General features: G+C 37.3%; 1 protein-coding gene across 6 annotated transcripts in view; it reads left to right on the top strand.

Annotated features, from left to right (window-relative positions):
* The window catches only part of MCM8 (minichromosome maintenance 8 homologous recombination repair factor), a 42627-nt gene that overhangs the window by 1315 nt on the left and 26220 nt on the right, over positions 1 to 15092 (top strand). For all 6 annotated transcript variants that reach the window (XM_072800113.1, XM_072800114.1, XM_072800112.1 and 3 more), the window contains exons 2-8: positions 179 to 340; positions 632 to 715; positions 2663 to 2745; positions 3157 to 3306; positions 5014 to 5117; positions 5889 to 6087; positions 10043 to 10128. In XM_072800113.1, coding sequence (XP_072656214.1) covers positions 179 to 340; positions 632 to 715; positions 2663 to 2745; positions 3157 to 3306; positions 5014 to 5117; positions 5889 to 6087; positions 10043 to 10128 — 868 coding nt within the window. The remainder of the gene's footprint in view (positions 1 to 178; positions 341 to 631; positions 716 to 2662; positions 2746 to 3156; positions 3307 to 5013; positions 5118 to 5888; positions 6088 to 10042; positions 10129 to 15092) is intronic.

The following is a 15092-nucleotide window of genomic DNA, read 5'->3' as shown; positions in this document are numbered from 1 at the left end:
AGAGAGATGGAAATAAGTAACTTAAAGTAACTGGAGTGTCTGAAGCTACACTGTTGCAGGCCTGTTTGTTAATCTCACATTAGAATATGTTAATTTTGTATTTACTATGTTACTACATTCTTAACACTATTTTCACTGTAATTTTGATGAGGATTTTTTTTTGGTCTTTATCTTTTAGAAAATATGAATGGAGACTATAGAGGCAGAGGATTTGGACGAGGAAGATTTCAAAGCTGGAAAAGAGGAAGAGGTGGTGGGAGCTTCACAGGACAATGGAGAGAAAAAGAACACAGATCTGATCTGAATAAAACCATGAGAAAACATACTTCTGGTAGAGGAGGTCAAAAATTGTTCAATTTTTTTTTTCCTTCATGAAGGAAACTGCCTGTCCTACAGAGAACAGTTTAACTTAGAGTCTTATATGATGTTACTCCTTAAAATAGTATTTAAACATTAAATCCAACGTTTTTACTGAAACCTCTAACTTTACCTGCAACTAGTAATACCATATCAATTTCTCATTGTTGGAAGGAGAAGCAAATTAGAAAAAATGTTCTATTTCTACTGAGCTAGTGCTTGCTTGGCAGCACATATACTATTTCTACTAATTAGTGTATTCTGTTTTCTTCAGAACAAACCTCACAGTCTTCGCTACTACAATCAACATTGGACCAGTTCATACCATATAAAGGCTGGAAGCTTTATTTCTCCGAAGGTAGAGTTAAAAGTGCAAAAAGTATTGTAAATTCTATTTTCTTAACTTGTCTTTGGATGTTACATCTCATATTATTACTATAATTCATTTGGCTTATTGATAGATACCACCTTCTTTAATTTTAATTCACTCAAACAATTAAATGTTGTTGTTTCAAGAATATTTTTAGGTTTTATATCAATTAGGAAAGCAGAAACTACATTAGGTATTTCAAAAAGGGATTTAATACGGGGAATTGAATATACAGATGGAAGTCTAAAGAGCAAAAGAGGAGCATTGAGATAAGCCCCCAGCTAATGGTAACTTCTGGAAGCAGCATCTATTCTTATGGCTGAGGGTACAAAAGGTAAGAAGTTCTGAGGTTGCTAGGACCTAGGAATTCAGAGGAACAGCTGTTGCTTCAGCTACTGAGGGGCCCCCTCAAAGTAGTACTTGGACCTCTAAAGGGTACCCTTCTAATCTGTGCTCAGATCACTGCAGTGAATGAAGCTAGTTGTTGCCGGTAACTCCAGTGGGAGGATTGCACAGTTGATGCTTATAGCTGGAGGCTGGAACTGTAGCTATTTTCTGCAGCTGGAGAGATGCTGCAAAGAATTAGAAACAAAAATAAAATCCTCCTTTCTTGCCACCTTCCAGTCTTTAAAGTGGCTCCAGTTGGCAGAGCTTAAAAGAAGTCTGGAAAATGCACTGTGCAGATCTCAATTACAGCATCACAGAGCAGAAAAATAGGAGGGTGGGCTTGGAACTGAGATACCACCAACACAGGTTTGTGTAGAAACACACTTAAGGAATCTCCCCTTTTATAATCAAGAACATCAGCTAACATACACATATTTAGAGGTTTGGAGACTAGTTTTTCCTGGGTTTTTACAGTTTTTATGTTTATTATGTCTTATGAGTTATGGGTTATGTGTACACTAGGCTGTGTATTTTAAGGGCAAGGATCTTGCTCCATATGAAGCACTCAGTGTTCATTTGGTGAATGAATAAAGTGCTTTACAAATGTTTTCTGTATTGAGAGTCTGTTTCTACTATATACACAGATGTGTTTCCTAAGTGATATGTCTTTTGTTGCTTTAGAATGCCTTAGCTACCAACATGCAGTATTTCCCTGGCAGTTAGCCCAGAACACTAGAAGTGATCTTTAGACTGATCCTAAAGATGGAGTTCAGGAGATGCCTTGGGTTTAATCATCTCTACTTCGAAACTACTTCATGTTATTGTATCGCTGTGGAAGACCAATTTGAAAATGTTACAGAACTTTATAGTATAAAGGTTTTAGGACTGGAGTGAAGTAAGTAGTGGTCTGTCTCCACTGATCGCAGGATATGGCAATTTGGACTAGTAGAATTTACTTTGCAAAGACTGATTGTTGTTAGCTCTGTTTCTAAATAAGAATTTAGTTCATGTGTCTAGCTTTGGCTTTGTTATAGTTTTCATTTTTTAAGCTTTATTATGTAAGTTATTTGAACTACTAGGTCCTATTAAGTATCAGCGGTTCAGTCAAAGATTTCCAGATATTGGTGCTTTTATAGAGAGATACTTCTTATTTGCATTTAAGACTATGCAGACCTAAACTTGCTTTAGAATCTTAACTATTGGGATCCCTGGGTGGCTCAGCGGTTTGGCACCTGCCTTTGACCCCGGGGCATGATCCTGGAGTCCCAGAATCAAGTCCCATATCGGGCTCCCTTCATGGAGCCTGCTTCTCCCTCTGGTCTCTGCCTCTCTCTTTCCATGTCTCTCATGAATAAATAAATAAAAAAATCTTAAAAAAAAAAATCTTAATTATTCACTCAGTACTTATGTATATTCTTATGTAAATGTAATCAGAATGCAAAGTAGTTAAAAGTCTTCTACCATGTATGTTAAGTGTTTCTTCCGTCTCATGAAAGATATGCCTGTACACATGTGATTATTAGTGCTAATGCCATTTTGTTGGATTAGTTTACAGCAGTAGCTCTCCTTTTATTCAGAAGATTCAAGCATTTGAAAATTTTTTCACAAGGCGTATTGATTTATATGATAAGGTAAGATTCCTATACAACAAAGCTACTAGTCTACCTTTATCTATTATCTTCTTGAACAATGTGTTTGAGATGCTATTAATCAGGAGATGCTGCAGCCAGACAGCCTTGATCCAGATCCCAGCTCTGCCACTTAGCTCAGTGTGGACTTCGGTGTATTACCTACATTCTTTGTACCTTGGTTTTCTCCTGTATCAGTTGGGCATAGTAGTATTAATACCACAAAGAGTTGTGAAGAGGCATAAATAAGTTAATATATTTTAAATAGTGTAAATATGTTTGATGTAAAGCTTATTATACCCATTGTTTTCACCATATAAACATATTCTTTTTCAAAGTATGTAATTGAATGTTTAGTTATGATAGTTGGCTCCAAAAAAGGCATCATTGTGTTCATGCCTTAATATTTTATAGGATGAAATAGAAAGAAAGGGAAGTATTTTGGTGGATTTTAAAGAACTAACAGAAGACAATGAAATGGCTGACTTGGTACCAAATATAGCAAATGAGTTAAGGGATACACCTGAGAAAACCTTGGCTTGCATGGGTCTGGCAATACATCAGGTAAATATTTATTTTGTGCAGACTTCTGTCAAAATTTTAAAGGAAGATTTTGCAGTAACAGTATCTTCTCTAAAAGATACTTAGTTTTTAACCAACAGATGTTGGCTAGGACTGAAAGCTTACAATCTTGTCTTAATAGATACCATTTATTTTATGTAGAATAGCTTATCTAAATATAGCATTTATTTTAATTTATTTGAATTAGTTTAGTCTATTGAAGATAATACATAAATTAAAGAGTTCCTTAGAAACAATTTCAGGGAAGATAAGACTAGGATCATATTATCTGTTGCAAACTTAGAAAGCAACTCAGATTTAGGTTCTGTGGCATGAGGCCAGTCACTTACACTTCCTGAGTGTCCCTATATATAAACTGAAAATAACAATATGTGCTGTGTCTGCCTGAGTTTTTCTCAGGATCAATTGACACAATATATGTAAAAGTATTATTTAGGCTGGCAAAGAGATAAATGCTTCAAGGAAAAGACTAGTAAATCTCAGAACAAGCACAGATAAAATACTGGCTGCATTCAGAGATAAAGAGTTATTGGGGAGAAATGGAGAGAGCTTAGAGGACTTTGTAGAGATGGTAGAGTTATTATGGGTCTTAAAGGGGGTACTGAGAACTGCACATAGAGCAGAGGAGGTAATGGTAGCCAGGAGCAGGAATAATTCATTACAAAGATGTGTCCACTGCTGGTACCTGAGACTGGAAACCTTGGTGTTGTCTTCAGTCTCCTCTCACTCATTAGTTCTCTGTATCCAAGTCACCACATGCTTGCATTTCTATTTCTGAAACATCTCTTAAATCTATTTCTTTTCCACCTTTACTGCCTCAGTCTTAAACCTTCATTATCTTTCCTAAACTATTGCTATACCTGATAAAACATGATCTGTCTTTGGAAACTGTAGTTACTTTTCTACCGAGTGAAATCTAAATCCTTTTTGTGGTGTTATAGGCTTCCATGATCTGATTCAACTTCCTCCCCACTTCCACTCACTACCCTTCAGCTTAGCTGAGCTCTCCTCAGGAGTCTTTCAATTGTCTGATCTCTTGCACATGCTATCCCTTAACCGTGGAATGCCCCTTGCATTGCATATCCAAATCTGGGGGGCCTGACACTATTGTCTCACCAGGAAACCTTTCTCATGACCTTTTTTTCAAAACTTGCATAGTATTTTGTCTCTAAATCTTTGTGGTCTTTATAGCAATTATAGCTGTATATGTACATCTCGTTTTCACTTTTAAGATTGTCAGCATACTGCTTTATATACAAGACGTTATTAACTATTTAATATCAAATGCCAAGGGAGTGCGTATTGGATATTTCAGAAGTTATCTCTATTTTCTCTACCTTAATAAATCACTGAATATGGAGAAGTAGAAAATATGTTATCACCAGAGCCTGTCCAAAAGTAATAGCTTTGAGGACTATTGCAAGGACTTTTACTATTAAGCTTAGTTTGAACATAAAGTAGTAGACAGGAATGCTGGAGTTTTCCATTCCAGACACAACAAAACCCCAGGTAAAACAATCCACTATAAGTAGTTACAATTAAATATCAGAGTTTTAAAGGGCTATTACAGTTTTGTTAATATTCTGCTCTGAACTGTTTATATTCATAAACTTCATATTTTCTAAAAAAGAGTTTTGCTTCAAGAGGGTATTTTGTTCCAACTTTTGAGTAAATACCTGTTTTGTTTAGGTATTAACTAGGGACCTTGAAAGGCATGCAGCTGAATTACAAGCCCAAGAAGGATTTTCTAGGGATGGGGAAACAATGGTAAATGTGCCACACATTCATGCCAGGTGAGGATTTGCTGTCATTAAGGTATTATTTAGAATCTGGCATTTAAGACTGTTTAAGAAGGAGAACCTCATTTTATAAAACCAAAGAAATCAGTAAAAAGGGTACGAGTTCTTTGCCATCTATTGGTTATCACACCTAAGTGAACCCACTGAGAATTCTTCAAAGAAATCATGACAAAAATAAACTTTTCCTGCCTAAAATGAGATGATTTCCTAACCTTCACATTTTGGTAAAGATTGATTATGGGTGTGTCCTTATCAAGTCCCTGCTATTTGAAAAGTAATACACTAAGTGCTTGATTATATTTTGTTAAAATTTTGAGGTTTCTACTAGACACAGAACAAATGGAATTTTGTTTTTCTTTAATTCATCTTTAAGATTTTAAATTCTCATTAGAAGAAATGAATAAGGTAATCATCAGGGTTTTGTTTTTCTTTTCTAGAATTTATAGAAGACATTGTGTAACGGTTCTTGAAAAAGAAATTAGAAACTGGAAGTCATTTTTTTGTTGCCAAAATTTTCCTGTTGGCATTTTTTTTCCCCTTTTTTCCCCATCAGAGAACAGCCAGTGAGACAAGAAGAAAAGGGGAGATTTAGCATTTTTTAATTTTTAAGGATGATTTAATTCTTGTGAAATTTCTGATATATAGGGATGATATGGTTGGAGAACTCCAGTTGCTCCTAAAAGGAAGTTGTGAAAATATAGATAATGTTCACTGTTGGTTCATTTGTAAATTCAATGATAAATACATTCTTGTTTTTGCTTTTAGGGTGTATAACTATGAGCCGTTGACACACCTCAAGAATGTCCGGGCAAATTACTACGGAAAATACATTGCTCTGAGAGGGACAGTGGTTCGTGTCAGTAATATAAAGCCTCTTTGCACCAAGATGGCTTTTCTTTGTGCTGCATGTGGAGAAGTTCAGAGTTTTTCTCTTCCAGATGGAAAATATAATCTTCCCACAAAGGTAAGCTATTCTTTAACTGAATTATCTTGGCAAAGAAGGCAGATCATTTTACAGAAAACATTTCCCAGTGTTTCTGTACACGGAGCTAATTTTTATTTTTAATTTTCAATTTTTAAATTATGAAGTACTTTAGGGAGGAGATCCCTGGTGGCTCAGTGGTTTAGCGCCTGCCTTTGGTCCAGGGCGCGATCCTGGAGTCCTGGGATTGAGTCCCGTGTCGGGCTCCCAGCATGGAGCCTGTTTCTCCCTCTGCCTGTGTCTCTGCCTCTCTCTCTTTCTCTCTGTGTCTATCATGAATAAATAAATAAAATCTTTTTTTTTTTTTAATAAATAAAATCTTTAAAAAAAAAAAAGAAATAATTTAGGGTATAGAAAAATAGGTAAAATATTTCTCCAGTCACCACCCAGAATGTACATTTTGCCAGTTCCAGATATATATATATTTTTAAAGATTTTATTTATTTATTAATGAGAGACACAGAGAGATGCAGAGAGAGGCAGAGACACAGGCAGAGGGAGAAGCAGGCTCCATGCAGGGAGCCCAACGCGGGACTCAATCCCAAGTCTCCAGGATCAGGCCCCTGGGCCAAAGGCGGCGCTAAACCGCTGATCTACCTGGGCTGCCCCCCAGATATATTTTTAAAGATATAAAGCATAATGATATAAAGATATAAACCGATATTAGTATCTCCTTGGTACCCCCTTGCTTGTACCATTCCCAGAGATCATTATCCTGAAGTGAATGTGTATTCTTTCCATTCATATTTTTATATTTAGACTTAATAGGTATACACGTTGTTTCCTTTACTCTGCTGCTTGAAAGTGATGTGTTCCTTTTTTCTTTTTTTTTTTTTAGACTATTATAGATTTTTTTTAAAAAGATTCTATTTATTTATTCATGAGAGATAGAGTCAGAAACATAGGCAGAGGGAGAAGCAGGCTTCATGCAGGGAGTCTGATGTGGGACTTGATCCCAGGACCGCAGGATCATGCCATGAGCCAAAGGTAGATGCTCAACCACTGAGCCACCCAGGCATCCCAAGATTATTATAGATCTTAAAGCCATAGAAAAGTGGAGAGAATATCTGTATATGCACCATTATGAGTTGACAAGTACTAATATTTTGTGATTTTAGCTTATTTTTTATTTTTTTAAAGATTTTATTCATTCATGATTGACACAGAGAGAAAGAGGCAGAGACACAGGCAGAGGGAGAAGCACGCTCCATGCAGGGTGCTTGATGTGGGACTCGATCCCAGACTTCAGGACCACGCCCTGGGCCGAAGGCAGGCGCTAAATTGCTGAGCCACCTAGGGATCGCCATTAACTTAATTTTTTAAACATAAAATATTATCAAAGTTGAACTCTCTCTGTTGCCCTCCCCAGTTCCACGCACTTTTTTGTTGTGCTGTTACATAAATAGTATGCTGAATGTAACACTCTGCCAACTCTTTTTTCACTTGGTTGTTTTAGACTACCTATTTCAATACATACCTGATTCTTTCATCTTTACCATTGTGGAGTATTCCATTGAATGAATAGCTACTATTATCCATTCTCCTAGTGGACATTTGTGTTATTTTCAGTATTTTACAGTTATGTGATGCTGCAGAGAACATTCTTGTACATTCCTCCTTAGCAGAGGAATTTCTCAGTTGTGGGATATAACATTGTTAACTATTAGATGTTGCCAAATGACTTTCCAGAGTGTTGGTCCCAGCTTACCCCTCTGTTGGTAGTGTTAAATAATTGCCATTTCCCTGTATTCTCATTAACACTTGGTATTGTTAGACTTCTAAAATTTTGCCATTCTGATGGGTGTAAATGGCATTTCATTTTTAATATGAATTTCTGTTGCAGTTGAACATCTTTTCACATCTTTTTGGCCATCCAGTTTCCTTCTTTATTGAACTTTCTGTTTAAATCTTCTGCTTATTTTCCTGTTTATACTATTGATAGGAATTCTTTATGAATTCTAGGTACTAATCATTGATTATGTATATTACAGATATGTTCTCCCAGTAGTTGCTTTATCTCTTTGTGGTATATTTTTTGTTCTACAGTTTTACATTTTGACAGATTAAATTGATCATTTTTTTCCCCTTATGACCTTTATGTTTTATGCCCTGCCTAAAAAGCCTTCTTCATTTGAGCGTTATAAACATATCTCTTACATTTTCTTTTAATACTTTTAAGTTTCGTTTTTATACTTGGATTTTTGCCCATCAGGAATTTAATCTTGGGAATGGCATAACACTAAGGACCTAATTTTGCTCTTTGAAGTGAAAGCCATTTGGCACCATTTATTAATTAAGTCCTCTATTATCAGTCCTACTGATGTGTATTGTTTCTTCTATGGTGCACTGTCCTATGGACATGTGAGTCCATTTCATTTTGCTGGTCCTGTACAATCCTATTTATATTGATCTCATTAAAGTTTTTGATAAGGCAGGGAGACTACCATATCTATTCTTCTTTTTTGGAATTGTGTTTACTATCCTTGGATTTTAATAAATTTTTACATTTATTACATTTTTACACTAATTGAAATTTGTAAGGTTTCCTTCTCTTCTAGGAAGAACAGGATGTGTGAGATTTGGCTATTGATTCTGAATAATCAGTGGTGTTGGTCAATGAGTGTCATCTACTCTTTGGGCTTAAGGTTCAGGCTTTGTCTTTAGTTCAGAGGCTAGAATTTCAATCCTGATTTATTGGATATTTTCTGTAAACTATATTTGGTCAAAGTATTCCCATGCTCTCCAATGTAGTGGGTAGTAATGCTGACTCGCAGGATGAGCATTAGTGTGAAATGTTCTGCATGTGTCTGAACTTGCATGAATTGAAGTGACAAGAAAGATGTTTGTTCAGGAGATCCATATTTTAGTCACTATTTTTGTTACTATATAACAAATCACCCTAAAACTTAGTGGCTCAAAATAACAGCAGTCATCTAATTCTTTCTCAAGACTTCTGTTAGTCCAAAGTTTGGAAGAATTGCTTGGCTGGGTAGTTACCCATTTAGATCTCTTAAGGAATTGTAGTCAAATAGCAGATAGAGCTGAACAGCAAGAGGCTGGAGTGGCTGGGGGCTGGCTGGGCATCTCTCCTCCATGTGTCTTTCTTGCCTGGTTTTGGTTTCTTGTACATGGTATGGCAGCTAAGGGTACTCAATCTGCTCACATGGCTGCTGATAGCTTCAAGAGACAGGTCCAGCTCTCAGGAAAAAATGGCTGCCTCTTTTGAGCTAGCTTCAGAAAACAGGTGGCATCACTTCTATTGGTTACAAAATAAGTCATAAGCCTGTCCAGATTCCAGGAGAGGGAAATCAGACTCCATCTTTTGATGGGGGAGTGGGAGGGTTCTAGAAAGGCTCATGGAAAAATACTGTTGCAGCCATATTTGGAAAATACAGTTGGCCACAATCTCTGAATTTACAAATGCATCTTGAGGTCCAAATAGCGGATAAGTGATTTTTAAAAACTTAAACACATTTACATTTTGAGGACTGTCTCTGTGGACTGTCTCACAGTGCAAAGGCAAGTGAGATAGGGGAGCTCGGGATCAAAGAAGACCCAGGAAGACTTTAGAAAAGGGGAGGATTGGTGCTGGATATTGTGAATGCGAGAGGGCATTCAAGATTCAAGGATCAGGAGACTGAATGTGCACAAAGGAAGGAATATGTGCTCAGTGTGAGAGGCTTGTGAGGAGCCTTGCACACCCACAGTAAAAGGAATAAGAGCAGTAATCAAGAGGGACTAGCTGGAAAAGTGCCTCAAAAGCTTGTAATATAGAATCAATGTAGAAGAAAGTAGTCATTATGCTCATACTGCATTTTATTATAACACCATTCTGTGACCAAGTAAAAGTAGTATTAAATGAAGCATTTTAACTTGCATTTTCCTTAGATGTGATTGTAGTTTATCAAAATGTGGATGTGAATTAATCTTCTTGCAGTGTCCTGTGCCCACATGTCGAGGGAGGTCATTCACTGCTCTCCGTAACTCTCCTCTCACGGTTACGATGGACTGGCAGTCAATCAAGTAAGCAGACTATAAATAAAACACAGGTTTTAGATCTCACGTTATAGATTTACTAGGCAGTAAATCTATAATATTCATATATTATATTGGGAGTCTTATCTGTAGACAATGGTAAAGTATATAGTAAAAGATTTATTTGTTTGAGAGTTTATATATTGAAATGATAATTGTCTTTATTTGAAATGTGTTCTATATCAGATTGCAGAAAGGATTTTAATTATAAGTATCCTGTCCTTTTTCTACTGAGGAATAGTTTATTTCTCATGTGATTCATTGAACTGGATGTAGACCAACAAAGCTGTATGATTTTCTTTCCATGAGCTGTGATAGAAATGTTGTCAGAAGTGTTAAAACAAAGAATGCCTTAGAAATAGATATGTTTCATTTTATATTCTCACTATCTATGAGGCATTTTACTATGGGGTTTTTTTTAAGCTGTTTTTTGTAGGTCATATGGTTTTGTGTGTGTATGTGTGTGTGTATGGTATTTTTAACCCAACAAATTACTGTGTTTTATCTGACCATCGTCCCGTAACTCATCCCTGAATATAAAATAATGGGTGGTTTGAAGTCAGAGTGCTACCCAAGAAACCTGGCTAAGACAGCAGAAGGTATTTAAAAAACCAAGAACCTAGAGAAACAGTGAGATGGATTGCTACCAAGCCCTGTCCTAGCTTTACCTCCTTCTGTTCTGCGAAAACTAAGACTGACATATATAATAAATGTACAATATGCTGAGATCTTCACAAACTCCATTTTATAAAATAAATGTTTGAGACTTTTACATTTTATTTAAAAAATTTTTAACTCCGACGTAGATAACCTACAATATTATGTTTATATATATATATATAATATAGTGGTTGCTTAGTGCCCATCACAATAAGTATACTCTTAATCCCGTTCATCTGTTTCATCCATCTCTCACCCACCTCCCCTCTGGTAATCAACAGTTCTCAATAGTTAAGAGTCTCTTTCTTAGTTTGTTTCTCTTTTTCCTCCTTGGTTCATCTTTGTTTCTTAAATTTCACATATGAGTGAAATATGGTATTTGTCTTTTTCTAATTGGCTTATCCCACTTAGCATTGTACCATATAGCTCCATCCATGTTGTTTCAAATGGCAAGATGTCATTCTTTTTTATGGCTATGTTAAAGACTCTTGAGCATGGTCTTGTGCTCTTTTAGTTCACAACAGTGTGCAAAGAAAGTGTAGGAGTTTCACCTCTGAAGAGAGTGATGAGGGCCTCTCAGGAGCTGCAAGGTTCACAATAGGGTAAGTTCACAGAAGGTCCAGGGTAATTCACTTAATTATACAAAATCTCTCTGCTTTTTTGGTAAAAATAGCGGACAAGAAAATAGGCTCAAATATTTTAGTTGGATTTGAATGATGATCTCTTGATATTAGATCAGACTTAGAAAGGGAGACCATTTAGGGGAGGCTGAGAGTGGCTCAGGCATTTAAGTGTCTGATTCTTGGTTTTGGCTCAGATCATGATCTCAGGGTCATGAGAATGAGCCTAAACTTAGGCTCCATAACCAGGAGGGGAGTCTGCTTGAGATTCTCTCTCTCTCTCCCCACCCCGTGACCCCTCCCCAGCCTCTAAAATAATAAACAAATCTTAAAAAAAGGAGAGGGGAGGCCATTTAAATCCTTTTCTTGAATCTTTAAAAGTAAGATATTGCTAAAGTTCATTTTGAATGAGTTATAGTAAAACTTTGTTAGTACAATATTATCTTACATTATTGTTTTATTCTACCAATGTGTAGATATATAAAATGACTATCTGCCCTAAGTGAAAGATCTTTGGGCTTAGATTGGAATGTTCATAAAGAATTTAATTATTTTTTCTCAGCTAGTGCTTTGAATAACTTGAATGCATCAAGGTGAAAGCCTTACAATGTATATCAAAGGCCTTGCAGTTGAAGCAGTCCCAGTTTTAGGGGTTTACTTGATGAAAACAGTCACAATATGTGAAGAAATAGCTTGCTGAAAGTATGTTTTCACTGTGTGTGTGTGTGTGTGTGTGTGTGTGTGTGTGTTTTAATGGGGAACAGCCTAAACATCTGAAGAAAATATTGTAAGTAGGATGGTACAACGGATTATTGTGTAGCCACTAAATATGATGGTGCAGGAGAATATTTTGAAATGACATAAAAAAACCATGTACAGTGTTTCTAGTGACAAAACTGGCAAGAAATACATGTTAAGAATATACTCTCTAGGAAGTGAGATTGGAGTTGTTTTCTTCTTTCTGTTAATCTGTTTTAATAAGAAAAGTATTAATATCTAATTTCTTAAAGCAAGACATCCTTAGCATGTTGTGTCATTCTGAGGCTTCTCATTGCAGTCTGGCAGTGTTTTGAGTGTGCACGGAGGGTGAAGGTGGAGGGTTGGTGGTGGTGAAGAAGGAGCAGGGTTTGAAGTAGTGCAGGTTAGGTGGATACCTGGCTGTGACCTCAGAGGAATTGAGAGGCTTACCTAGATGTATAATGAATGTATTCCAAAGTTATTATTTTAACATTCAGTGATTTTTACTTACATTCTTTTTTTTTTTTTTTTTTTTTTACTTACATTCATTATTTAAAGAAGTTTTAAAGACTTCAAGGGAAGATGGCAGAGTAGGAGGATCCTAAGCTTACTTGGTCCCACAGATATAAGTAGGTAATACCCACATCAGTGTAAATAACCCCAAAAGCAACCTGAAGACTGGTGCAACAGATTCCACAGCTAAATACAGAGAAGAGGCTACATCCAAGAGGGTAGGAAGGTGGAGATGTGGTTAGGAGCCAAACGGATCCACGCGACTGTGAGAGGGAGAGACTTAGCAGTTGTGGGGAGGGGAGAGAAGCAAACCTCCACAGCAGGCACCCCAGGCACCGGGAACCTGCATGGGGAAGGTGACGACCCATAACATTTGGCTTTGAAACCAAAGGGGCCTAATTTTGTGAGTTCTTCCAGCCTGAAACTTGAAAAAATCAGTGGCTCAGCTCTAGGAGAGTTGGTGGTGAGAGAAAACGGAGTCCCTGCCCTTAAAGGGAGAGCACAACAAACAGCTCTGCTAAGATACAGTATAGAAGCAGCAGTTTGAAAAATGCCTAGGGTTTACATGAGGGAAATTTGTTGGCTAATCTCAGAGCATGTACTAGACTGGAGGGGCAGGGCTTTTTCAGAGACTTCTCCAAAACAAAAGAGCTGATTGGTGCTGTCTCCCCTCCGTGGACCCCCAGCCTAGTTAAAGGGACGCCTGTGGGAACCAGGACAGTAAAATACTCTCCACTTCCACTTAGCTTGCTAATGGACACCACACCCCTGTACTTTTCTGTACAGGAGTTTTCCCAGCAGCTACAACTCCCCTCCTACAGCCAGCTGGTGTGGACCTTGCTGGTACTGTGCACATTGCCCCTACGTTCTCCTGCAGGAGTCCATCCAAAGTGGCACCACAAGCATGGCAGTGAGCAAGCAGCCCTGACAGAGGTCAGCAGCACTCCAAAGTGACTTCTACTCTGGGGAGAGGGGAAGATAACCACTCAGCCAATCCAGCTGTCTCTCTGCAGTGGGCTGGGGACAGACATCTGGTCTGACTGTAGGCCCTGTCCACCAACAGAAACTTCTCAGGGTATAATACAGGGAGGGCACCCTGTAGTTTGGTGCTCCTGCAGTTCTGGCAAACACCTGGCGAACTTCCCTCAAGCCTAGGGCAGCCCACACTGACCCACTAACAACATAGGGACCAAACACTGCCCACAACAGGCAAAGGGAACCATTAGAGACGACTAGACTGAAGACAGACATGTCTTAGCCACAGTAGTAGGGCACATGCAACACACATACGAGACACCCCTGAAGCGCCAAGGTCTTAAGAATAGGAGACATTGCACTGCAAGGCACTATAGGACCTTCATAAGGCTACTGCTTTCAAGAGAAGGAGACATGGCTGACTTTCCTAACACAGAAACAGACATGGAGTGTTCGTCAAATGAGACAGGAGTATGTCCCAAGTGAAAGAACAAAAAGGACAAAATCACAGCAGGAGACCTAAATGAAATGGAGATAAGTAATATGCCTGATAGAGAGTTTAAAGTAATAGTTATAAAGGTACTAGATAAACTAGGGTGAATAAATCGAAGACTCGAAGAACAGGTCAGAGATCTGGAGGACAGAGTAAAGAAAAGCCCGCTTTTACTTTTTCCCCTTCTACCACTAGATTTCTTTCAGCCAAGATGTGAATTTTACATTGTCAAGGTTTATTTCTCTTTTCCAGTTATAACTGTCTTCCTTGTTTAATTTATAGGTCATATGTAACAAAAACAAGAGCATTTATAATTTTATCTTTGTTCCACAAAGTAACAAAGAAAGTGATCAGATGCTTAGAAAAGGAAATGTAATTTATGTTACCATGTTGTTTTGTTTTCTGTCCCTTAACAGAAATGATCCAAGTCTCAAAATCAAAATGAATTCTCTTCTACTCCCTTGAATTCTCCCGTTTTATATGCTTCGTATTTGGACTACAGCTTTGTTGTTTAGTGCTTTTCCTACTTTTTGAAATCCTTCTATAGTGTTCTGAATAGTGAGAGTACATCTAAACGTGTCTTCATCCTGTGTGACAGTGATCAGTCCTTTTCTTCTGGTGTTGTCTTGGACTCCCGAATATCTCTTTTCTCTCTTTGAGCTTCCAATCACATACATCCGTTGGACTGTTCATTCGTCTTTTAACTTGTTTTCACCCTTTACTTTCTGTGTGCTTTTTGTGTGTTTGTTTCCCTCCTATAAATATTTGATTTATATATATATGTATATATATATTTAATTTTCCCGATCTCACAGTTTTCTAGTAGTTCCCTTTTTATAGCCGCTTATTCTTGTTTTTATGATGGTAAAGTTTTCTCAAAAACTCTTCAGCAGGTTTTGTTTTTAATGCCCTTCTCTTTCCTGAATTAATGCCATTTCATCCTGAAATATCTG

Source organism: Canis lupus, chromosome 26 (genome assembly GCF_048164855.1).
Source record: "Canis lupus baileyi chromosome 26, mCanLup2.hap1, whole genome shotgun sequence".
Lineage (NCBI taxonomy): Eukaryota > Metazoa > Chordata > Mammalia > Carnivora > Canidae > Canis > Canis lupus.
The sequence above is the reverse complement of the archived record's forward strand: the minus strand, read 5'-3'. Positions and strand labels throughout refer to the sequence as shown.